At 39.2% G+C, this 25,733-nt stretch overlaps 1 protein-coding gene across 1 annotated transcript in view; it reads left to right on the plus strand.

Annotated features, from left to right (window-relative positions):
• Positions 1-16,936: 16,936 nt before the first annotated feature.
• Positions 16,937-25,733, plus strand: part of CRISPLD1 (cysteine rich secretory protein LCCL domain containing 1) — a 38,235-nt gene continuing 29,438 nt past the window's right edge. The window contains exons 1-2 of the mRNA XM_036379278.2: positions 16,937-17,043; positions 17,941-18,263. Of these exons, the coding sequence (XP_036235171.2) occupies positions 18,006-18,263 (258 nt within the window). The 5' untranslated portion in view covers positions 16,937-17,043; positions 17,941-18,005. The remainder of the gene's footprint in view (positions 17,044-17,940; positions 18,264-25,733) is intronic.

Genomic DNA, 25,733 nt, shown 5'->3' on the forward strand with positions numbered 1-25,733 from the left:
ACTGCCCTCCATATTCCCATCACACCCACGCAACGACTCTTAAAGCTCAGGTTAAATGCCTTGTATATTTACAGACTAAGTAACCAAAACACCAAAATAAAACGGGAAAATGTTCTTAGCAAGAAATAATTTTTGTAACCACAAATTAAAACAGAATACTAGAAATAAGGCTCAAAACCTATATCAATTTAGTAGGCTTTTCCCCAAAGGCTTATTGCTCTATTCCTTTGTCAGAAATTCTCTGCATGGATATATATATATATATATTAGAGAGAGAAAAAGGCAGTAAGAAATCTTAAATCTTATTTGCTTACATGATGACTATACAACACGTTTTGGGCGTGAGAAAAAGTTACACTGAAAAATTAATGGCTATGTTTAAAAATATGTCTTATATTGCCTTCTTGAAAAGCAGATGATGCTGTGATAATGGACAAAATAATGAAAACCTCTGATTTTTGGTGTGAGAAACACCTGTCTAATTTTCTTCTCATGTTTATCTTCTATGATGACATTTATTTTACACTGGATACTGTATGTCCAATTCTTCTCTCATCCCCAATAGCACATATCCCTGTGCAGAGGTGCTTGGATGGGTCAGTCACCTAGCTGTAATCCTGCCCCAGAGACAGTGCCTCAGGATAAAAGACAATGTGATGTTAAAGCATGCCTGACATTATCCACAGCCAAGGGACTTGGAGGACCCTGTGTTCCTGTCATTGTAACTGATACACGACCCAGTGTTCTCAGTCTTATGCATAGGAACCTCTGGGAAAGTGAGAACACTACAGAATCAATAAGTAAAGTGCAGCTGCTTCTCTGGGAAACTTTGTTTTTCTCAGACACGGCAATTAAATACCACTTGTCTTCTCAATATTCCATTTTCTACATCTGTCTTTGAGTGGATGTCAATGGGGCTGTCCTCTGACACTGTAGGCCATAAAATGTCATGTCATCACAGTATTTTAGCTGCAGAGATATCACTGCTAACTCCGGTGGAACCAGGGTGAAAATTTGCCCTCACTTATATTTAACAACTCCATCTGAAAAGTCTTTTTTTCCAGCGTAGGCAGCTTTTTGTATATAGTTCCTTATTTTATGAATGCTAGTTTTGTGGTTGTGCCACTGTGGGGCTGTGGCTGCTGTGGTGATGCCTGTTTGTCCTCAGTGTCCTGTGTGTCTATTTTACCACTTACACAGACAGCCTGATGTTGTGGTGGGGATAGCAGCCAAAGGCTGGTGTGTGACAGCCAGTACACAGAAGGCAATTCTGTGTAACTGCTCCTGAACGTATTAACCTATAATTAGTCCAGAGCCAGTAAGCTACAGAAGAAGAGAAACTTGAAACAGAGCATTGAGTCAGATAGAAAGGATAGTTAAAAGCTCCAATAACCTCTCTGGAAAAGTTCACCCTTCCCTTCATGCAAGCACTGAAATAGTTTGTTTTCCAAATCATTTCCTTTTGTATACCCATCCACTTACTACTCAGCAATTTTTCACTGGTGTGAGCTACTTTTACACTTTGCTCTACAGACTCTTTTGGTTTGGATTACAACCGTAAAGCTGCTGATGGTACCTGAGCTCCGTGTTTGTTTGGCAGAAGTGTCTCTATGCCTTCCACACAGAGCCCTTCAGGCTTGTGTTGCAGCCTCTCTGAAAGCAAGAGATTCTTACGTGTAAACTATCTTGTGTGCTCTCCTTCCTTTCAGACTGATGTTACCCAGCAAACCACGGTGATCCTGGCAGCCATTGGAATCACAGCTTATCAGTAGCCATGTGACAGATGATAGCCTCCAAGATTTCCTGTAACCTTAACTAGGCCACGTGACTGAAGCCAAGTAATCTTTTACTTTTACTCTTCTTTATCATGGCATAATGAAGAACTAGAAGTAGGCTATGTCTTTGCCAATATCAAAAAGAAGGAATGGTGTTGCTTAAATTGCTCACTGCATACAGCAGCTATCAGAAAACCAAAGGAAGTATACAAAATAGAGGTGCTTTCACATTTTATTTGCTAAATGTTTTCTAAAGGAAATTGTAGATAATAAAACCTGCTGCTATTTATAAGGCACTTTCCTAGTGAAAGTGCTAGGAATTAGTCCACTGGCCAGGTAAAGAAGATAAGAAACCAAGACAAAGAACAAAAAATGAGAGCCTTTTCTTCAAACCATTACTCATGAAGGCAAATTTACAAGAAATGTAGCAGTCAGTACAAAGTGTGGATTGAAGTTTACACATAACAGAACTTTGGAAGTATCACCAGAAAACTACTCCATGAGAACACGGCTAAAAGAAGAGATATAGTTAAAGTGTCTTTGTCAATACTTTGTTAAATGAGATTTGGAGATTTGCAGAGACATTGAGAAGAGGTTATTTGCACTGCCTGACTTCAGGCACCTAGACTAGCAGTCTGAGCTCCTGTAGAGTCAGTGTAGGCTGCTTTAGAGGACTGGCCAGAATAAGAAGGTTAACTTTATGTTCAAATATTCCTTCACAAGGGACATGTAGGAAAACCATCTTTACTAAGCTACCGACCTCAAGTGTTCCTAGCAAGAAGTTGTAAATAATTTCTATCAGATGCTGTCACATTATTAGTCAGCACATTTGCTAATGAAGCAGAAGCCACATTCCAGGTATGACCATTTGACCTTGTGTTAGGAATATGTGTTCTGAAATTGTCACTTCAACTCACATAATTAACAAATGGATTATTTGTGTTATTGCTGATAACTAGGTCTAAATAAGGTTATTGAAATAAATTGACTCTGCTGTGTGAGGAGAGTGAAAATGATGCTTGCCAGTGAAAACATTAATAAGTAATGAAAGGACAGAATAAGATTTAATTAAAAAGGCTTATAAAAGAAGCCAGAATAAAAGGACAGAGAAGTAGCACTAACTAATAAATACAAATGAGGTGTTGTATTCAGCAGTCCAGGAAGGAAAAGAAACAGAGAGAGACAAGAGTGTTTCACTTATTTTGAACTACAAAGAATTACCAACTATAGTACAGCCCTGATATGGAGTAAAATATTTTTTGTTGTAGGTATGAAAAGATGATGATGCAAATCAGGGTTCTCCATTAAATCAGTTAAAAATTAGCAAACTGTAAGTCCAGATTCTATGAATAGTTTTCTGATACATCCAATTAATTCCCAAAAATCAAGTATCTGTCTGAAACTAGATCTGCAGAGATCTAGGATAGTCTTTAAGTAAGGAGGATTATTTCGCTAACAAATATTATTACAGATTTTCTTTTAATGGGGAAAGGCAATGAGGTTCATTAAAATCACTTTCCTCATGAGGAGATCTTGGCTTAAAAATAATGTCATTTTATTGGGTTCATGGGTTGTTTTCATCAACTTCTTTTTCATCAGATCATCAATTTACCTGTGCCACATCAGTGTTTCTTTTAGTGGATTGAAATGCTTATCAAAGAATTTCTTTTTTTTATCAATCATGTTTTCAGAGCTTGGTAAGACATCTAGGGATTTCCTTCAAAGACAAATCAGATTTGAAATGGTTGCAATTAAATGGCATACCTGGAAATCAAAACCGTAGAAATATTATAACAAGCATATTAGTTTGTTACTTTTCTGTGTATGATCACTGAAGATACTTTCAGACAATGAAGAGAAAATGTGAAAGACTAAGGTAGACTACATTTTTCAGCTTCCTACAGAGAAGTTAAATGTTTGCTGTAGTTCTTGACTCACTGATATTCCATAGTATGTTTAATAACCATAAATTAATCAATTCATCAATAAATCAGTCAATCAGTCAAGGACATTGAAATTAGGATGCATATCATATTCTGTAGCCAAGTGAGAGACTGAAGAGATGGGACTGTCACATGAAAGGGCGGGGGGAGGGGGGGTGGTGCTTTCCTAAAATTCTTTTTTTTGTTTGGTCTGTGAGCATCCCAGGAAGGTTGAGTCCCTTGTGGCTGACCAGTCTGTCTGTGTCCCACTAAGGGCACACTGCTGCTGGATCAGAGGGTGGTTTGACTAATATGTTCAGAGTCACAGCATAAGAGGCACCCCCCCATGGTCCTCACTCTTTGTTGAGTATGTCACCCACGGCCAGCGAGTGCCACGAACACTCAGTGCGTGGAATAACACACTTTATTTATATACACACTGTTAACAGGAAAGTGTGACAGGTTAAGGTTTGAAAATTTTAAAATCTGAAAATCTGAAAAGGTTTGAATAGGTTTGAAAAGATGATAGTATCTGTCTGCAAAAATGTATTCAAAGACATGCTCTAATCACCGATAAAAGTTAGCTCAAGGTAATAATTTAGCAAGCATAAAATATGGTTCTTACTCAATAGGCATCCCAGTGAGGGAGAAGACCGGTTCAGCCCATCAACTGATCCCAGAAGTTACAATGGAGTCTTCCATAACTTCTCCCATCCTTAACTTACTCCTGTACTATGTTTTTATGTTTAGTTGGAGGTTGAGTGGCTCTAGTCATGCACACCTTTTTTAATGATGGGTGTAAAATCCTCTCGCTTCATTCTTAAAATGATAATCAATAAAATATAGAGCACATGCTCAGTGAAATGTAGTTGTACCTCCAAGACAGATCATTTGAGATGTGTGTTAGTTAACAATTAGATTATAATGAACCTAGTTCATTCAAGGAGAGCCATTTCACCCCAGCTGCTGATTCAGCTCCATACCTTCCCTACATGCTATGCAGCTTCTACTTCTGCTCTATTAACTATTTTGTAGCAGTGATGTTAAATTGATATTGTACTGTATTGCTACTTGAAGGGTAAAGATAAAAGCAGACATCAAAAAAAGAGAAAATACAGGCACTTGCCATTTAATAATCAGGGTTTTTTTTGTGAAAATCTGATCTGTGCAACAGATCCAACAGGACCCAGCTGTCTTCTATCATTGCTGTATTTGGCACTTATAGCAAGAGAAGACAGATTTTCCTGGGTCTCATCCAATGGTGTAGCCTGACCTACCAAATCAGGCTGGTGGAGTATGAGGAAAAGACAGATGGAGAGAAGATGAAAAAATGAAGTCAAGAAAGGGAAAACAACTTTTGAGGAGTTGAAGGAATAGAGACAAAGAAACAGATGTCTACTCTGTTTTAAGAATGAAAAGAAAAAGACAGAGAACATAAGAAAGGCGACAGGGAAGAGTTCAGGCTTGTAAAACAAACTGTGGAATGAAAGAGACAGAAAATTGATTCTAGTGGGCAAGAACTGGCTGGAACAATATTGTGGTGAGCAAAGAGTGGGAGGAATCAAGGTTTCCAAAAGAGATTTGGGAGTAGCATCTCACGCAGAAGAAAAGGCTGGGTGCAGCCATGGAGGTACCTCTATGAACTGACAAAGGCACTGTACTGAGAGCAGCAGCCTGGAAAGGTATAAAATTTGAATAAGGAGTTGGTTCTGGGAAATGTGAAATATAATAGAAATATTTTCACTATGATATTTTAAATAACTTTTCTACACATGAAAATATATACATTATAATTAAAGCTACTTATTATGAGCTTTATAATTAGGAGGACTTTGGGCTTTAGTTTCCTTACAAAAATCCTTATAGACATTACCATTCCAAAATATCTTTCTGCACTTAACGCTGTTTACTTTACGTGCCTTTGTATCTTAAATTGTCTTAAATGTTGGAAGAAACTGCTTTCTTAGCATTTTTTAACAAAGCATGATATTTGTTATACATCTGGAAATAATGCATTATATAGCTCCCTCAGAACATTTTTTCTAAAGTGTATTTTGGGAACCTTAGAAATTTCAGTTATTTTTATCATGATTAGTTAAGTATAAATGTTGAGTCTTGCTGACAGGTCATTTTTCAAAACCTTATCATATGTCAGTGAGTGGGTGGTCCCAGTGTCAGGAAGTGATTGTGGAGGGAAAAGTGGCTGAGGTGAGAAAACATGTAGAGTTAAAATCTGCCCAGAGGGTCACCGCATTAATGCTGTGTGACTTTTTATTATGACAGTAATATTTTGAGTACATGATACACTATCATTCATACATAGTAATTCCATTGAAAATTCAAGTGATATGAAATATTTAGGAGAAAAAGGCCACAGTACATAAAAAATGTCATCCACAAGTTTTCACCAAAACCACAAGGATCAGTTTTCACAATCTTCCAAAAAAACTTTCAACTTCTGAGAATTTTCTGAGTAGTATTTACCCCAGGCATAAGCATTTTTTAAGAAAACCTTCTTAATTTGCACCCTGACAACTTTGCACATAAGTGGCAGCATTTTACCATTTCTACTATTTTTCAAAGGGTTATGATGAGACTTTAAAAAAGCACAAGCCCAAACCAAACTGCTGTACACCTCTTGCAGAATATAGTACAAACCCCCAAGTATTAAAATGTCACTTTCATAATAACAGACCAGAGACCAGAAATTTTGTGCTATTCTATTATGAGACTGACAGGCAATACCAAAGGACACAAACACAGCAGTATTTTGATTTTCTAACTGCAAAGGACATACAGACTATCAACAATATGTGAGGGATAGCTCTTTTTTCCCCTCCATTACTGAGTCAATATGATTTGCACAGAGGAAATGAAGAAATCAAACTTTCCCCCTTTAGCCATTCACTCTCATGTGGGGAAGTTGCACATCTGGTGATAAGAGCAACAGACAGTGATATCTTTCCCAAGCAGCCCAAATGTCCCACTCCATGACATTTTCTGGTACACATCTCCATAGCACAATCATACTGTGACAGCCACAGACACTTCAGCATCCTCTTTGATGTGTGCCAAAAGGATGATGTGAAAAAGCCTTTCAAATACCTGCAAGACCCAGACCATGAGTCATACTGCAGTTGAACATTTCACACCGTCCTCTCTCAAAGAGTACAAACTAATTAAAATAAAACCACATCAAATTTCTTCCCCAAAGGAAACAGGCGTCGAGTAAATGTTGTTAGGTTGCTTCCACTTGGCTGCACTGAATTTTCTATCATCCTTTGGAGGATCATTTGCAAAAGACCACATGGCTCACAAAGTTTTTCCTCAGATTGGTCAGGTACTACTGCAAAGATGCCAAGATCCCAAAACTCTCCTCATCAGGAAAGACCTGTCCCTTTTCCCCTTTTTCAAGGCAAGAAGGATCTGTGGTGTGTAAATATTGCAGTCCATACCCTCTGTAACAGTCTTGTTTGCACATATGAATACTGCTTCTTTAAGAAAAACAGACACTGGCACCAGTGTAAGAATGTACGTTTTAATACTTGCACACATACAGATATCGGTCTGTTTAGAGCAAAAAGGCTGAAGAACAGGCACACACAACTGGCACAAAAGGGGAGCTGACCTTTCAGTATTTACCCTGGTGGTGTTTGCAGTGGCACCTACCGGGCTGACGTTGGCGACGCCGTTTTGGAAAGCGCCGATCTACTTTGCAAACCTGAAAGCTTCTTTGCAAAGCTTGTGCTACACTGCTTGCTTGAACTTCCTCTGCTGGGGCCCCACATTCTGTAAGCAACTAATTATGTTTTATAACATAAACAGGTCAGTATTTTGATGTGTATATCCTGCACTCCTTTAAAGGTTCTATTCCTTCAAAGCAGCAACGCAAATCCTTACATACCCTCTTGTTGCTGTAGCTGTAGCAGTAGCTGTGTGAATTTGCCTTCCACTGCAGCAGCTGTGGATGCAGCACTTTCCCCAACCCTTGGCTGTGGTGCTCTGTTTTAACAGTGGGTTTGAGGAAAGAGGAAGTTTGGATTATGGGGTACAGAACATCAGAATATGGAAGACTGATGAAATGGGAGAATCCTAGGGAAAAGCAGGTCTCTAATAAACATCCCTCTATATTTTTCAGCCACCTGTATACCCAGGCCCATACTGTTTCAGAATGTAGGATTTTAATGCACAGACTTGCTATTCAGGCAAAAAAGGTGGTAAAGAAATGACATACCTATTTAGAAATGTGCACAGTTATTCTGAGTGGTGAGGTAGGAAGTTAAGGAATTGTAAAGACATTGCTCCTGAGGAGTAGTCAGATTTCCCAATATGAGGCAGGTAAGTAAATGCAGCAACAAAGTTGAAGAGGCATAAAATAAGGGACTGAGTCTTGCTGTGAGAGTACAGAATCTGGCTGCTTTTAGGTGGAAGACACAGCACACATGTGGAGGGAGGGGGAAGTGTGGGACTGGGACAGAAGGAAGTAGAGTGGAGGATTGGCTGATTTCCTTTTTTTAACATTTGACACTGTTTAGTTTAAAGGAGAAATGAGGGAAGAATGGTTCTTCCTGCACCACCTGCACTGGAGGCAGAGAGCTGAAAGCTGCTGTTGCTGCCAAGGGTGGCAGCCCATCCACATCATGGCATCCTTGCAATGGTTTTAGTCTTCCATGTTCATATCTGTATCTCCTTGAGACAACCAAATGTGCCACGTGGATCAATTCCCAAAGCCATCATTGCCTCAAAAAAGACACTGCAGCAGACACTTTTTCCTGATGCTGGAAAATAATTTACCCAGCATGAGAATGAGTATTTAGAGGTGCTAACAGTCAAGGCTACGCACTGAATTGTAAATGACTGGCAAATAAGCTATTAATTAAAATAGAAATTGATTCCATCTTGTGGGATTTAAGGAGAAATAAGATTCTCACAAGGTCTCTTTTGAGTGCTCTTTTAGTACAGCTGAAGGCAGTATTTTAATTTTCAAATAATCCAACCCCATAATTAAAGTCACATTTTTTGCCACAAATTTTAAAATATTAATGAAACTTGAATAAGTCTGGCTGAAGTGCTCCCAGGCAAAATATAGAAATATGCTAATGACCACCTTCTTCAAAGATCTGCTTTGAAAGAGCCATATTCCTTTATGAAAGAGCCATATTCCTACTGACAAAGTTCATTGCTTTCATTGTCCTTCATAATTCTAATTAAAACTTCCTTTATGAATCAATTTTTAAACCATTCTTTCCTTTCATGAGCTTTTGGAAACTTATATTTAATTATACTTATCTGGAAATTTACAAGGAATACAATAATAACAAAGATTAATAATATTGAAATCTTTGTTTTAAACATTGTGTTGATATTTTGTCATTTAGAATGAGTTGGTATTGAAAACTGAGGTGATATGTAGGACGACATAAATTAATTCTTAATAGGTTGACCATAACTGCCCATACTGGTATAATTTATAAAGACCTTGTTTTGCACAGCAGGGTATGAGTGCTTTATATGTATATGAAAAAAAGGATTACTAACAACCCGTAACAGTAGAATTAGCATGCCTATTCATGCCAACATAAAATCAGAATTAAATATTCTTACTGTTTTTGCGCAGATTGAAAAGACGTGGCTAAGACCAAGCAAGGCTTGAGACTTGCAAATCATACTGGTTTTTACTGCCTGATCTGACAATGAATATCTGCACCTACAGAGATGTGCTGGATGTATGACATCTCTAGAAGGCTGCTGCCAAACAGACACTTACTAGGGTGGCCTGGATGCTGTGAGATGTTACTAGTGCTAACGCAGATGATTCTGTATTGGCACCTGAACAAGTTTCTCACATGAAGAGCCTCTGCTGGTGTCACTGTCAGCCTAGTTTGTTGTTCTCTTTCAGTGGTGTGAAGTTTGACCTAAGCAAGTAGGCTGGCTCTTCTCCACTTCCTATCCTCACCATGGCACGCAGATTTTAAGAACCAGGATGATGAAGATGAATCCAAGATACGGGCACAGACATGGCAGAGTCTCTCCCTGGGTGAAAATGTGTTCTTTAGAGAAAGATTACTCCTGACTAGTCAAGACATCTGAAATCCTCTGATTATGCTGCAGGAAACTGTAAGTAAAGAAGAGCAGACCATGTAGAAGCAGTTCCCCAGGTCCTTTTCCATAGGTGTTTGATTTAAAAACCAAACAAATGACACTTAGGGACATGTTCTAGTGGTGGACTTGGCAGTCCAATGTTAACAGTTGGCTTGATGATCTTAAGGATCTTCCCCAAGCAATGATTCCTTGATTCTATAAGTATGTATATAACAGGGACAAGACAGACCCAAGCATTTCTATCAGCAGGAAACATTTATGCCTTGCACTGTTTCTAGCTCTGGGGCTGGGCAGTGCTATTTCCTACACTTCTCATCACCTCACCCATGCGTCTCTCCCAGCTTACTTACTTACAAGAGCTCTGAACCTGCAGGGTTTGGAGCACTGATATCAGTTCAAGCTACCTCACAGTGCTGGTCATTCCAGCGCTGTGTAACTGCTGCTTTTGCCAGAGACAGGGTGATAGTGCTGCTGAAATCTGACAAATTCACATGAAGTTATAATTTGTAATCATCTGCCTTACTGTTACCGTGAAGGACAAAGCACACAAAAAATAATAGGACGTCAAGTCTGACAATGCATCTTCACCTTCCTTCCAGAGAGCAAAATGCATAATTCACATGCAGTTGCACAGTAAAGGTCAGCCTGGAATTTGCTGGCAATATAATATTTGGAATCTTAAGATGGTGGCTTCTAGATACCCACAGCAACTTCCTCACTGTCAGTGGGAACCTCTGGTTTGTTCAGTGGTCAAAGCAGCTCAGCATAGATGCCTGTATAATTTTTTCCACACAGTAAAGATCACCAGTTATTTCTCCTCCAATACTCCCAACCATTTTCAACACAGAGTAGAGATGAGGTGTAACACCAGTGAAGTGTTCCATCACCATGGGTAACATGTGTGAGGCTGATGCTTGCAGTCTGTGTGTGCCACAGCTGTGCACAGTTTGAGCTGTACAGGTTGTGCTGGAAGTCTCCCCAAAGAGGCCACATCTCTTCCTGGCAAGTTGCTCTTGCAGAACTGTTCGCTGGGTTGAGCGACAGCTCCCTTCACATTTAATATAAAATATAAGAAAAAACCAATGAAATCTGATAGTAGGTTTTGTTCCAAACTTATCTGGACAAAACTTCTCCCTTGAAATACAAGTTAGTTTTGGGCAAAATGCTCAAGTCTTGTTTCTGCAGCAACACTGTGCACAAGAGCAACACTTAATTGAGTTAATTTTACCAGCGCCAATAGCTGGAGACAATAACCTCCAACAAAGTTCTCAGTTGTATTCCAAATCAATCAGTGGCAAAGGGATTTAAAACTAAGTGTTTCTGTGCTTAAGGCTTGAATTTATTGGAGCTGTCTGGGTATATCTGTCTAGGCAGAAAAAACAACATGCTCAAAAGTACCCTATTCCCCCAAAACAAAAAAAAGCATATGGTGGTGAGCTTGAGAGTGAGCATAAATGTGAGACTACATCAATAAGAATATATAAGGTACCATAAACCTGCCACAATTAGTTCTTTATTTCACATAGATTAAATGTAAATATTGGTTTTCTGTGTGACTTCATTTTACCAGAAGTGCCCTTGTCACTGGGTTACAGAAGTGTTACTACACATCCTCCTGGCTCAAAGTATACTTGATTATTTTGTGAAATAGAAGTGACAGAGAGAATGTTGTTCTGACTCACTCTAATGTACAGGTTGGGGAAATTAATCATGGGCAATCAGGCTCAAATTCTTTTAGAGAAGGGTGGAAATGGAAACCTATACCTTAAGATGCTGGCTGATCATCTCTTGTGATACAGTGCAAAGGAAAAGGCAGTATGTGTCTTTTGTTTTATTTTATGAACAGCCATATTGAAATAATGATTCTGTGTACTAAAATCTAATGTCAGAGACTATTTTGAAGGAGTCCAATTGTTCTTTATTTCAAGAGCTTTTTGTTTGGTAAACAAGATACTTTTTGATCTCGATGCACTTAAGAGGCAAGTGGAGTAAATTAACCAGTTACATAATAAAATACAGTTCAGAAATCAGAACAATATCCTGTATCTTTCTTTTAAAATGTATCTTCAGAGTAATTTAAATCATGACATTTTTCTTTTTAATGATATCCTGCCTTCCATTTACACCAGCTCCCCAGTGGCCTGCAGCTCTGACATTTCCCCATTGGTTAAAATCTTTATTGGATTTCATACCAGTTGAAGAATGTTAATTGATGATAACTTTTGTTCATTGTTGATCTTAGACAAAATCCAACTAAAAAAATAAACAGTTCTTAGTCTCAATTAGAAGCAGAGTAGAAGCTCCCCTTAGTAGAAATAATTGCTTCCAATCCCTGTAAATACACAAGAATGCCTTTTTCAAAGTAATACAATGATATAAAATAATAGTTCTGTCCTCATGCAATCACTGTATTAAAATTTTAAAATTAATTTTTTTAAACTAGTAACAAAAAAGTAAAAGCTTAATTCCATCTATTCCTAACAAGTATAAAACCTTATGTTCAACTAATTGTTCTAGGAATCATTGCATGACTTCATTTCATAGTTTTATATATCTTTATATAGCAATTTATATTTGACTATTCACTTTTACAGATTTATATGATTACTTTTCCATCTGCTTTTGTGAAATAGCTGGTGAGGGTGGTGCAGAAAAACATTTCTGCCAATCTTGCTCTTTATCTTAGCAATGGATAGTACATGATACCCGACATGGCTACTTTTCCTGAAGGCCAGGAACTGTGATGTGCTACAAGTATCTGTTAGATACTAGTCTTTTAAATATTTTTCTGAGAGATGGATGGTTAATACGATCCTTGGGAGCTCTGCTGGCATACCAGCAAAAGCTATGGGCACAAAATTTTCTCTATGATGCTCCAATATCTAAAGATGACCAACACTTGAATGAGCATTATGTAGCACAAACTTTACCATCGAATGTACAGTAATGCCAAAAGGAAAAAGTATGGAAGGTAAAGGAAAATGCATGGAAATGCTCCCTGGTAAATGCAATTTGTCCAGGCACTTGTACAACTGCTGATAAGTGGTACAGGATCTTAATGAATCTTTTTTTTTCTTGTAAATCTAGCCAAAGGAAAGCTATTCCTCATTTCCACAATTGTTTTGTTCTGTTTTTTTTGTTGTTGTTGTTTGTTTTTTGGGTTTTTTTCCCCCTCTGTGTGTGTTTGTGCGTGTGTATGTGTGTGTATGTGAGGCTTTTTCCGCCTGAGTTCTGTCTCTGAACTACCAATAAAACTGTGCTTCTCAAGGAGAAGTCAGTTCACAAAGTCTTCAACATGGATGTGTCCAAGATATTTGTGGCTGAAATGATCCATCTATCAAAAGATTTTGCAGCACTGGAATAATCTTGCACAGTATTGTAACCACACCCAGAACAGCAGGAATACTGACATCCATCATCTCTTCATTTGTTGTCCTCCCCAGAAGTCTTTTTGTTTTTTTTAAATCTGAGCAGAAAATAAAAAAAAGAAACAAAACAAAAAAAAAAAAAACCCAACAAAACAAAAAAAAAAAAACCAACCAACCAAACAAAAACCCCACAAAAACAACAAAACAAAACAGTTTTGGACAGTTTGTGCAAAAGCTTAAAGCAAGGCTTTGAGCAGAGTTCGTCCATTTTAATCAGCGACTTTCTCATGGGTATATTTACCTTCTCTATGCAAAAAATTATGAAAAAAAATTTAAAAAAGAACAGATTAAACAAGAGTCACCAAAAGCAAAATCAATTCAGACCATTCAGCAACATATTAGATCTCAGCAAAGGTAGGCATATTAGATCTCAGCAAAGGAGCATTCAATAACCTGCTCCACATTAGGAAGAGACTAAATCTGAAAATTGGTCTCTCACTCTTCAGACGTCTCTCTTGAAATGTCTCCTGCTTGGCCATTTTTGTGTGAGTCTGAAACAATTGGCCACAGTGTTAGTACAGACAGGCAGATGGGGGTCCTGATTTGGGAGTCACTGGAGTTTGTGTGTCTGACAGCAGGTTTGTGATAAACTCAGTAATGTACACCTCCAGGGGTTAAACTTCAGGTGTACAGCAGGTCTTTCTGACAAAAAAATGTTCCCATGATTATTAGTTGCCTTTTTAGTCACTGTCAAGACTAGGTAACAATTAAACACTGTTTGTGTGAGTCTAATTTTTGGGTAAAATACAAGATGTTCCCAAATCGCTGCAATGGATCAGACTTTTTAGTGGTTAGTCAATACAGTGCTGTGATGTTCTAATATCAAGCAGAATATCACAAGTTGGATTAACTAAAAACACTTAAAATCAACAGGAAAATGGCCTTGATTTGGATTCTTCCTTCTGTTCTAAATGAAATTCCAGCTCTTATAATTCAGCCTACTTGTTAAATATTCTTTATATGTATCACAGTCTTTCCTTGTCTTCCTTAATTGGCAGTGTCACTCTTTCTTAGCCCAATTACCCATATTTGCATACTCCATGTTTTCTTTCTATTAGGAAAGCAAATTGATGGTGAAGTGAAGTATCCTTTATTCATACCCTTGTTTATTTACAATGACTGCTGGAACTTGTTCTCATCAAATTCAGGAAGATTCCGTCAGCAGAAGATACTTTTTTCCTCTCACACTTTAAATCTCTTTTAGCCAAAGTTGAGGCTAAAATCTTCCTTTCCAGAATCTTCTGCCAAATTGTCTGTGTTTGTCCAGCATGTACCTGGTGACCTCTTATTAATTTCTTTCAAGTGGGTTTTTGGTTGCAACTTTTGTTGTTGCTGTGACAATTATTCAGAAAACAGTCAGTCCATCTGTTTGCACATGCACTGTCTGCATGTGCCTTTGGTAAGGGAGGTTGCTTATTTTTAGTTTCAAGAGATGTAATGGTGCTTAACTGTTTATTATAATAATTTTAAATTGTGGGCGGCAGTTATGTATCCAATGGCAGAGGTTTAAACTAATCCAAAAAAGCAAACAATACAAAAAAAAAAAAAAAAAAAAAGAGAAAAGGGCCACTCCAATTCTGATTAAGAGATCCAGCAATGTTTAATTATACTAATATACAAAAATTAGTGGATGTGTCAAAATATTGTTTGTCAAAATCATAACACTTTTATGTGACCACAAACCATACAGCCATAAATCAAACTCAAAGGGCCCAGTCATGGAGTGAAAAGGGTTTATTCATTTGCTGAAAAATTAATTGATAACCAACAAAAGAAAAAAAAAAAACTATTTCAATGAGGCCTCTTTTTGCATTAGGATTTATTTTAATGAATCTGAAACTTGCATCATAAAACAATGTCTTCAATTTGACAAAGACCAAATATGATCAAGTGCTTTAAGGAAAAGTATGATGAATACTCAAAATCAAAGACAGTAAGTGATATTTGATCTATATTCTGTTTGAAGCCCAGCAAGTATCCACTGCTGATGGAAAGGGGCGACTAATGCAACTTCCAGTTGATGTGAACCCCACAAATATCCTCACTCTCTTAAAATTTTTCAGTTTCTTGTGTGCAAGCATTACTGGGTCTAATAATACAGCTATTCTGCTGCTTTATATTGAAATAACACTTGTGACCCTACACAGAACAGAATCTGCATTTTGGCCTCCAGAGGCCTAAAGGTGATGGAAACAAGATATAGCAATACAAAAGTGATGTGAATATTTAAAAAAAAATAATCCAGATGTGACATATAGACTCCAGCAAAAGCTTCTAATATTTTGTTTCCTTCCTGTTTCTTTAAACTCTTCTGCATGGCCAGAAGTAAGTATGTAAGTAAGAACATGGCTCATTCTGTAAGTATGGCTCATTCTTCTGTACCCAAAATGACAAGTGATAAGTAATCCTGGTACATAAACACTGAAAAATCTTGCATCTAGCTTGTGTATGCAGCTGCAGAGTGGCGTTTTACCTCACACAGTTTTGCTATTAAAAAAGTTTAGTGCCCAATACTTGAGCACAGAAATCCAATTCCAGGATTGCAAGAAAAAAACCAATATGGAGCATAAGAACTTTTGAACGTGTATGTAAGTGTGCAAGTAAAAGTGTGTAGGTAAAAGACTATGTATAGCATCCTGCACTTAGTTCCAAAGCCCTTAGGGAAATTATAACTAAAACTGAGAAAGAGAGAGCACAAGAAGCAGCAGTGTGTTACTTGCATGGCATTGTTTCTCTTGGGCCCATGAAATTTGGAAGCATTTATAGAGCTGGTCTGAAGCCAGCTGGATTCTGATGAATTTTAACCTCAGCCTCTCAGTTTCTGAAAATGAAAATACAGAAAACTTTTGGAAGCTGATACAGCAGTCCTGTGAAGACTGGAAGTTGGTCAATCCAGCCGTTAGCTCAGTGTAACAAATTATACTAAGTAAATGAAATGTCAACCCCATCTGCTCGCAAAAAATTTCAGTCTAGAAGACTTTGATACAACAAAAAGTATGTATCTGATGCCTATTCTTGCTTGGCACAGCAATGAGTGCTTACAAACTTTTGAATTCTACTTTGCAAAGAGAAGTCTCATGTAGCTGGTTTGAATCCACAATAAAATTCCCGTCCTGATACCTCCAGCCATATTCACATGTCCTGGACTTTTGCGGAGCTCATAGGCTTTACTGTTTCCTGAGTCTCAGCAGGAGCAGGCCGGCTTAGCATCCTCTTGCCTGCTGCCAAGGATGGAGGCGGCTGGGGACGGGGCCCCCCTCGACTTTTCTGGGCGATCGCTTTTGCAGGACCGCGGCCAGCTTCTGCTTGAGGCTGCGGTGCCAGCCAGCCCTTGCTGCCCGCCGGACTCCAGGAATCGCCCCGGGAGCTATTGCGGGTTCCGCCGCCCCCGGGTGCCGATGTCGGTGCCGGGGCGCGGGTGCTGGGGCCGGGGCCGGGGGCGGGCGCGGTGCCCGGAGCGCGGCCGTCCCGCCCCGCGGGATGCCGGGGAGGGGTGTCCGCCGCACGTCACCGCCGCCTGCGATAAATGCCCGGCGGGGCGGGAGCCGTGGGGAGAAGCGTGGAGCGACTCGGGGCGGTGGTGGCGACCCGGAGGCGGGCGGGGGAGGCTGCGGCGGCGGCTGAGCTCGGCGGCAGCGCCGCGCCGCGGCTCCGCTGCTGGACACGTCCGCGCCCGCCGCGCCGCTCCCAGCGCCGCTCCGCCGCAGCCGGCGGGGCGAGGCCGTGCCCGCGCCCCCGGCCCGAGGCGGGCGTGGCGAGGAGGCGGCGGCGGAGCGAAGCTGGCTGCGGGGAGAGCAGGCAGCCGCCGCCGGAGCGGTAAGGGCACTGGCCGGGGGCAGCATCCTCCCCGCAGCATCCTCCCGCGGCGGCGGCAGGCCCGGCGGCCGGGGGCGCTCCGGCCGGGTCGGCTGCCCCGCCGAGAGCGGGGCCGGGCGCGGGCGGCGCGCTGGGGAGCGCTCGGCTCTGCCCGAGCGCCTCTTTGTGATTCCATCCCGGCCGCCGGGTCCGGTGTGGCCGGATTCGCGCGTCCTCGCCCAGGGAGAAGGAGCGACCTCGGCTTTGCTGCCTAAAGCACTCAGTCTTGTAGTAGGCGTTGTTAGAGTATCGCATTCTTGCATGTGGCGCTACTTTTTCTGCGAGTTTTCAGTGCTTTCCTTTGCTTGATGAGTAGAAAAACGCCGTCTCCCCCGTTTTCGTGTCCGAGTTGAATATCTTTAGTTTAATTAGGGTTTTGGAAATCGTAAAACAAAAGCTTTAATCAAGGTCATCTTTTGAAATGCGCTAAGAGGGGATTCTTTGTATCAAGTTAATTGTGGATTTCAGTTTACACTTTGGCAATGAGTGCAAGCCTTTAACCTTCTTTTGTTAAGTTCCAATACTGGAAGACCTTATCAACAGTCTAATCTTCATTGATGTCTGGCTCCTTTTAAGCAGATATGAAAAGCATGCTTTTTGCATGCAGGCACTGAAATGTGCATGTCAATGTAATATATAAAACCACTTGAACAAACAGAAGTTCATAAGGCTGAAGATAAGCTATCTTCCCAAATCAACAGTGTGCACTTTTAGAGTAAAAAATGCAGCATCCTGCTTTCTCCCCCTTGAACAACAGTTACAAAATCTGTATGAACTAAAGATTTTGTTGCTTAATGAGTCCATACAGGCCAGTCCTTCAGTCTACAAATTACATTACTCTCTCTTATGCATTTACAGCCAGCAAACCTGGAAGAAAGACTTTGTCTTGGAGCTAACTCCTGAGCATTTTGAGATCATTCATCATGAAGTATGTAGTACAGGAATGGCTCAGAGTAACTACCTTGCTATTCATAGCTCAAGCAGTTTCTCCAATGGTTCTTCCCAATGCCACGCTCTTAGAGGAACTTTTGGAAAAGTACATGGATGAAGATGGTGAGTGGTGGATCGCCAAGCAGAGAGGGAAAAGGGCTATCACAGACAGTGATATGCAAAGTATCTTGGATCTTCATAATAAATTACGGGGTCAGGTGTATCCACCAGCTTCCAATATGGAATATATGGTAAGGAAAAATGGATAGTGACATGCAGAAAAAAATGTTCTTAGAATAGTTGCTATCACTTTATAAAACAGCATACTTTCAGTCTTAGCTTGCTTGTTTTCTCTTTTAAAGTACTTGTCACTTGTTTGTCTTTTTTTTTTTTGTACAGGTATGAACTGTGAGATAAAAATGCCTGTTTGTGGATTAAGTGTCATGCTCTACTTACATTAATGTGTTTAATCTCTCATAGCTCTGCTAAATTTAAGTGTCAGTTCCTCAGTGTTAGGGGCCAATTTCCAAAATTGCAGTACTCTATTGAGTTGATTGTAATTGTGGCCTAAAAGGTTAGCATCTGAGAAGAGTACTGAGCAATGAAATTTCAAGATAGCATGCATGTATTCTTTCCCATGCTTCTAGGTTGGATGGCATTTCTGAACAAAATGAGAATCTTACAACAAGAACGTCTTCTATTTAAGTTGGCACATGTTACTGGAGGGCTGTATATTTCTGTGTTCAAGTTAATAATATAATTTCTGTTGCTTTTTTTTTTTTTTTCCTTAAGAAGCCTCTATATTTGGCCTATTATTAGTGGCAGTAAGTTCCATGTTTCTGAACTTTGTTTTTATGCCATAGTTCAAGGCTAATTCTATCTCTCCTTGCTAAGTAGATGAAATCAGGTAATTCGAGCTTTTAAGAAGTCTAGAGCTTTAACAAAAATGGGCAACTTTTCTTTTTTCTGCACCTTTTTCCTGTGTCCACATGGTATATTTTTGACTTATCTGTTCATGCACCAGAGAAAGAGTATTGGTATAGGTTGAGTTGTTTATATCAAATATTTTACAGATTTCTTGTCACTTTCCATGACAGAGGTTCATATTAACACATTTCCAGATAAAAATATCTTTCCTAGACTGGAGTGGTGTCTTTCAGGTTGGAGATCTGTTTGAACTGAGTATATATGGGTCCTGGAGAAGCCTTGCTTGCTTAAACCATCAGTACAATCACAGGATGGTTTGGGTCGGAGGAGACCTTTAAATGTTCTTTAGTCCATCCCCCATTAAAGACAGTTTAACTTAAGTTTACCTATGTGAGTGTTATTGTATGTGAGTCGTCAGGAATGAAATCACAGGATATATTGCCACATATCATCTCCAAACAAAGGGATGATAATACCCGAAACCCCTTTAACCCATTCAGTTACAATTGTCTGCACATATTCATAAACTTTGTTTTCTGTTGCAACTTTTTCAGACCTTGCTGTAATAGAGGTTAACATTTTGTTCCCAGTCACTCAGGCCAGCTTTTTTCTGGAAAGCTCAAAAACAAGCTATTAAGGTTTTTTGTAAAAGAAGAATTGGGAAGACTGTTGCTTTCCCTTGTTAAAATACTGCAAGCCTTTTTCTTGAGATTCTCTGAAAGCATAGGTATTTGTAATTATGTGGCTTTTTCCATTCCTAATGCCATACTACATTTGCCTGTCTTATATATCTTGGAAAGGAGAATATGGATATACTCACAGAAGTAAGGTTTTTGACAGTTTTATTCAAAGATTCCTCCAGCACTGCACACACTTGGGCTTAAACTCTGTGTTGGGTCTACATCTGGAACAAGTTTTTTTGGTTTTGTTGTTTTTTCTGTGCTCTCCAAGGATGTCTGAGCCAGAGAGTACAAGTAGCATGGAAAAACAATTACCCAGTTTTAACATCAAGGATGTTACTCAGAACAGGGTAGCAGCTTTCAAGAGAGTGGGATTCAATTTTGGCATAATATCCTAGGGAATGAGGGATTAGGATAGGCAGGGGTTTGAGACCTGTGAAAGGGTCTGTGTAAAGTGTGTGGTCAGAGGGATAGGTACCTGTGGAGGGTATGAGAAGGGTGTGGAGAGAGCCTGGGTGATCAAGCAGGTGTTGAGAAATCATTGTGATGGAGAGAAAGATTAACCATATCCATTCCTCAAATGCTCTAAGACCTGTGACTGTGATTTGGATCAGAAGTATATGGAAGGAGGTTAAGAGCACAGACATTTGCTAAGAGAGGCTATTTGAAAAGTTTAAACCTGTTAGTAAGTGGGGAGGAAGATGGTATCTGGAGGAAGGAGGTGAGAGTTGATACTGGGAATGGGGACAGGAGGGCTCAGAAGACAGTGGGAACCACATGCTGCTTGAGCAGAATGAGGAAAGGACAGGACTGCTGATTGTTTACACATATATTTTTATGGTACTCTTAGAGATTTTCCTTTCAATGTCTTAACAAAGATAATTATTAGTGCTCCAGAAGAGGGAAACCATCCATCTAAATGCCTGATGTTTAGCAAGATAAATGAATGCAGCTGAAATACTTTTTGTCTACTTTTGGTGTCGTTTATTAATATAGACATGCTGGCAAACAGGTCTCCTGCTCTTGGCACACTCATGTCCCTGTAAACTGCCCTTTGTATTAGTAAACCCTCTCCTTGTGAATAGAGCTAGTTCTGCTTGAGGGAGTGAAGTTTTATGTCTCACCAAACCTGAATGGAGATGATCAAGGTCCAGGTGCCTCCCTGATAAACTTGTATCTCTATAAATGTGTGGTAGAGTTGAGAAATTTAAGATATCCAAGAGTGCTGGGAGAAGTATGTGGGGGCTGCATGCTCTCACTGCACTGTTAGGTTACCTGAGATATTCCAGACTAAAAGGCAGCTCTGGCTGAAGTGCTTCTGTCCTACTCCTGCTGAAGGAATGCACCTGAGTTGATGATGAGACTGATCCAAGTACTTGAAGAATCAGTTTTAATTTTACAAAATGTATTTTAGGTTGTTTTTTTTTTCATTCTGAGTCATGACACTATCTCCCTGTGCAGCAGAATCAGATGAGTACCAGTGCTGATAAAAGAACATTGGAATGCATAACTGAGGAATGGGTGGGATTGAGAACCACATTGGGTAGGAGGTATTGGTTTTATTACTCACTTACAAAGTCCAGCTTTACCTTTGAGATAAGGCCTGCAGCATAAGACCTTGGTTCTATTAAAAACAAAACAAACCAAACCAAAAAAACCCAAAAAACCAACCAACCAACCAAAAAAAAAAAAAACCCAAAACAAAAAACCCCAACCAAAGAAAGCCAAAAAACCCCCCCCAAAAAACCCAAGGAAAATGAAAAAGTTGCATGCATTACTGAGCTGTACACTCTTTCCATTAGCTTTGAAAAAGCAAGCATTACTGGCTGTCATAGTTCAGAGACCTAAAGTTGCAGTACAGGCAGATTCGCAGCAGCTAGGTCTAATGAACAAAGTGTTCTCATGGTTGTCTGGCTGAACTTACTGTATGAATAGGTCATCTTCCCAAGTACTGTGGCTCTGGTGGTGAGCAGTAATGGATTCCTAAGATAAGAGGATAAGAATAAAGCATGTGAACTTCTGCAATGAAGCACCCCAGCTTCCAGCAAACAGCAGCTAAGGGACTTCCTCAATCTGCTCTTGTACTCTTTGCATCAGATGGAATACTCTCACATTAAATTTTCTTTATCAATCTGAAAGCTTCTGAGTCCACTTGTGTTTTTTGAATCCATGGCATCAATTTGCAAAGCTCTATAAATTTAATTATGTAGTGGGTGAAAAAGTAGATTTTTTTTTTCCTTTAAACTTCTTCTATTTGATGCCTTATTTTTCTTTATTGTGAGAAATAGTAATTTCCGCAGTGATCACAAGGCTTTCAGCTGAAGAATCCTAATTCCTTTACTTGAAAACTGTTCTATGTGAAAAGCTGTTCCATTTTGCAATGGTTGTCCTGTTTTCCTTTTAATGCAAAAGGGACGAACCAAACTGTGGATAGTTATGGCATACTGCAAATTGCTATACTTGTATCTATTTTCTTCACTTCCTAATAATTTCTAATATTCTTTTACTTTTTGACTTAGTGTCCTACAGCTGACATGTTTCATACAGCTATTCACAATGACTTCAAGATCTTTCTAATGTGCTAAGTCATTTACTACACCCCTGTGTAAATATAGTTGGCTGTTATCTCCAGCAATGTCCTTATTACTTTGCATTCATTCACATTGAATGCTATAAATAATTTTGTTGTCCAATCACTTAGCATTAATGAGTCTCCTGTCTTTATCTTTTATTTTTCCTATCCTGTTTTTACCTATCTTAAATAGTGAACACTATATTGCACTCTCTTTTCTTGGGCTTTTTTGGAGAAGGTGTGCTGCAGAGACCATGGACACATCTTGCAGGGAATCTGAAAACTATTTTGTATTCTCAAGTCCCTTCTCTGTCATTTATCACTTCTTCCTTTTCCTTATGATAGCTTAATTTTGTTTGTTATTTTTAAGTAACTTAGGAACTCTGTGGAAAACTTCACTGCATTTATATGTTGACACCTTCAAGGTGTAATATATGTGGGAGTAATTATCTGTTTATTTCATATTTTTTTAACTTGCCCTATAAAATCATTCCAGTGGAAGTCAGTTTTTAGTCTGTGGTTTCTCAGGATCTTCTAGAAGCTTTTAAAAATATTATCAACCATGTGCTGGTTTTTGTTAATGTGGTAACAAGAGAGATAATGTACTGCACAGTAATCAGAAGGTTAATGAGCAAGTTCTTCCTGGTTCTTGAAGGATATTGTTTGGTCCTGGCAATTTGATGCTGTCAGTGTTTTCAGTTTTGGCTCTTGTTTCTTAAGGCTGATTTGGATCCTCCACCTCACCTTCTGTCTCTTTTCCTGTATGGAAGAATTCTGGTGTGGGAATGTGTATAAGCTCCTCTGTAGGGAACAGTACTGCGAAAATTCATTAAACTCTTCTGCAGTGGCCTTATATGACCTTATGACTGCATGTTAGATCATTCTTTCCTAGACCTCCTCCTTCAAAGCTGAGAGAGTTTTTGGGTTGTTGACATTATGACTTAAATAGAAAAAGAAAAATCTTTTTTTGATGTTATGATGAACTGTGTGTTATGAAAATGCATGGCAAATGCATGCTGTATATTTTTTATTTGGATTGCCTCCTTTTAAAGAAAGGTGTAAGGAACATTTTCTCTTTGCTGCGCACATGAATTTAACAGCACTGGAAAGAGAGGAGAGAGGAATGAGATTTCCCTGCTCCCCCTCTAAAGCACCTGAGCAGAGCTTAGAGCATTGTGTCATGCTTTCAGCATGTCCCACCTGGGCTGTTGCCACCAGTGTGGCCTTCACACCATGTGTGCACTTGGGGTACATCCGTGTGGAAGAGACATACTGGAAACTATGGCCAAGGGCTGCTGGCCCTGTTCAGTCTGACCAGAGCAGGGGGGCTGTGGCTCTGCTGCTCTGCAGTGCTCAGGTGTCCTTGCCTGGCCCTCTGCTGTGCTGGAGCTGCCTGTGCCTGCCCAGCCTCTCTTGCCAAAGACCTATCCTTTAAGGAAAAAATGGGAACCATTGTGCTTTGATATAGGGTTTGTTGTGGATTCATGTGAAGTAGTTCTCTTATTCAGTTAGAAAGGGTTTGCTGCATATTAATAAATTCTTACTAGTTTGTAAAGGCTTAATAAAAAGGTAAAAAATTTCCTGACTCCTAATATATATTGTTTTTTGAAGCATTAGTTGTCTATCATGAACTGAAATTGGGAAACATTTTTCCCAATAATTTCATTGGTAACCTTGCACCTTATTAAATCTGAATATATTAATGAAAACTGCTTTCCTTCGTGATTATTGCAGTCAAGACTATAAAAATCATCATTATTATTTGGATAGTGGAAGTTGTTAATTCCTCTATATTCCAAACAGTTGTAGTTTGCAAAATAAAATAAATCACCAAGAATAATATTCACAAAAGTAATTTTGGTTAATGAATTTATATGCACTCTATTTTGAATCCTTCTTTTAGTATTCATTCCTTGATTTCATACATATTTTCCCAAAGAAAGAAGTCAAATGATTAATGTGAGATCCTCATTCCTTGCTTGTGCCTTTGCTGTACTTAAAGAGTATTCAGGTTTCAGCTTGATAGATAGCAGAGCATTTCAACCTGGTATTTCTTGGCCCCAAGCCATGCACTGCATTTTGTAATTACTGTAATTGGAGACACCGGTGTCTTCTAGGGCAAGGAAGTCTTTGCTTATTTTGTTATCTCTAGTCTTTTGGCCAGATCCTGCCAATAAATACCAGGGATGGCATTGCAAAGCCCATAACTTGCTTCTATAAAGTTTTACTTTGGAAGACTTGTGAGGAAAGTACAAAGTTCTAGAGGTGCTTTTAAAACAGTTCAGATTAGAATATTTATTTGTGTATAGCTGTGCATATTTTGTTTATAGCTGTACATATTTTGTGTATAGCTGTACCATATAGCTGTGTGGTTCTTCAGGAAAATTCTGGATGTGTATCTGGCAGCAGTGTTGAACCCATATTTTGTTCACAGAGGAGGGGAAAAAAGAAATATTTTTTCTTAGTTTAGTATAATGTTTGGTATAATATTTCTGTAGGTCTTTGAAAAGCTTGGTAGTGATGTGTTGAAAGTGCTAATACCATATAATTCCTTTCAAAACCATGACTAATTCATGACTTCTATGAAGGACTTTATATTTTGGGAGGCTTGAAGACTTGCGTCCCTTTCAGTACCTTCAGGAAGACTTCAGAAGAAAAAAAAATAGGAAATCTTGCTTATTCAGATTTTTTTTAAATTTTCCTGTAGGCAATCTTCTGTTATAGTTAAATAGAAACCATTGGACTTTGGATAAATATGAACCCACTAGTGCATAGAGCTCTTGCATAATAGTAAAAGATTATTCATGGCATCATAGGCATGAATAAGGGATCAAAATAGGGATCAAAATAAATTTTCTTGCTGTTTTGTGATGCATTTAGGTTTTACGATCAGTTTAATCAGGGAGTAGCAGCTCCTCTCTATGTGTATCTGTAAGCTCCAAGATGAGGTTTTATTTATTCTTGTAGTATCCCTAGGAGAACTGAAACAGCATTAGAAAACATAAAGGAAGACCTTCACCATGCATATTCATGTTTTGGTGAATTTTTCTGTTCTGAAGTGCCCTTTTAAATTTCCTAGACCTTTCTGACAAAACATTTTGATGTCTCTGTTTAGTGTATCTTACCCATCTTGCCAAAACTCTTCAGGGATGCTTGATTAAAAACAATTCCTGTTCCTTTTGAGCAGAGGGCTTTGGTTTGTGGAATTGCCTAAGTGGCTGAAGAGCACTTTGGGTGCCAAGAACAGAGCAGCTCTATTCAGAGTGAACCTGCCCTCTTTCCCTCTGGTTTTCCACTTTTCTGCTTCACTTCAAAGATTGGTGGAAGTGCTTCAGCTCCTTTGCCTGTGCTCAAAGGCTACTGACTCTGCATCAAAGCACACAGTGACGTTGACTTATCCTCTTATTCTCCCTGGCAGTTTTAGCAAAGGATTGTGCAATGTGAAGTGGCCAAGGAAAAAAAGTGGTATGACTTCTATTGATGTAATGCCAACAACAACTAAGCAACTCCAAGTAAAGAAACTGAAAGTGGAAAGTAGCAAA

This window comes from Molothrus ater, chromosome 1 (genome assembly GCF_012460135.2).
Source record: "Molothrus ater isolate BHLD 08-10-18 breed brown headed cowbird chromosome 1, BPBGC_Mater_1.1, whole genome shotgun sequence".
Taxonomy (NCBI): domain Eukaryota; kingdom Metazoa; phylum Chordata; class Aves; order Passeriformes; family Icteridae; genus Molothrus; species Molothrus ater.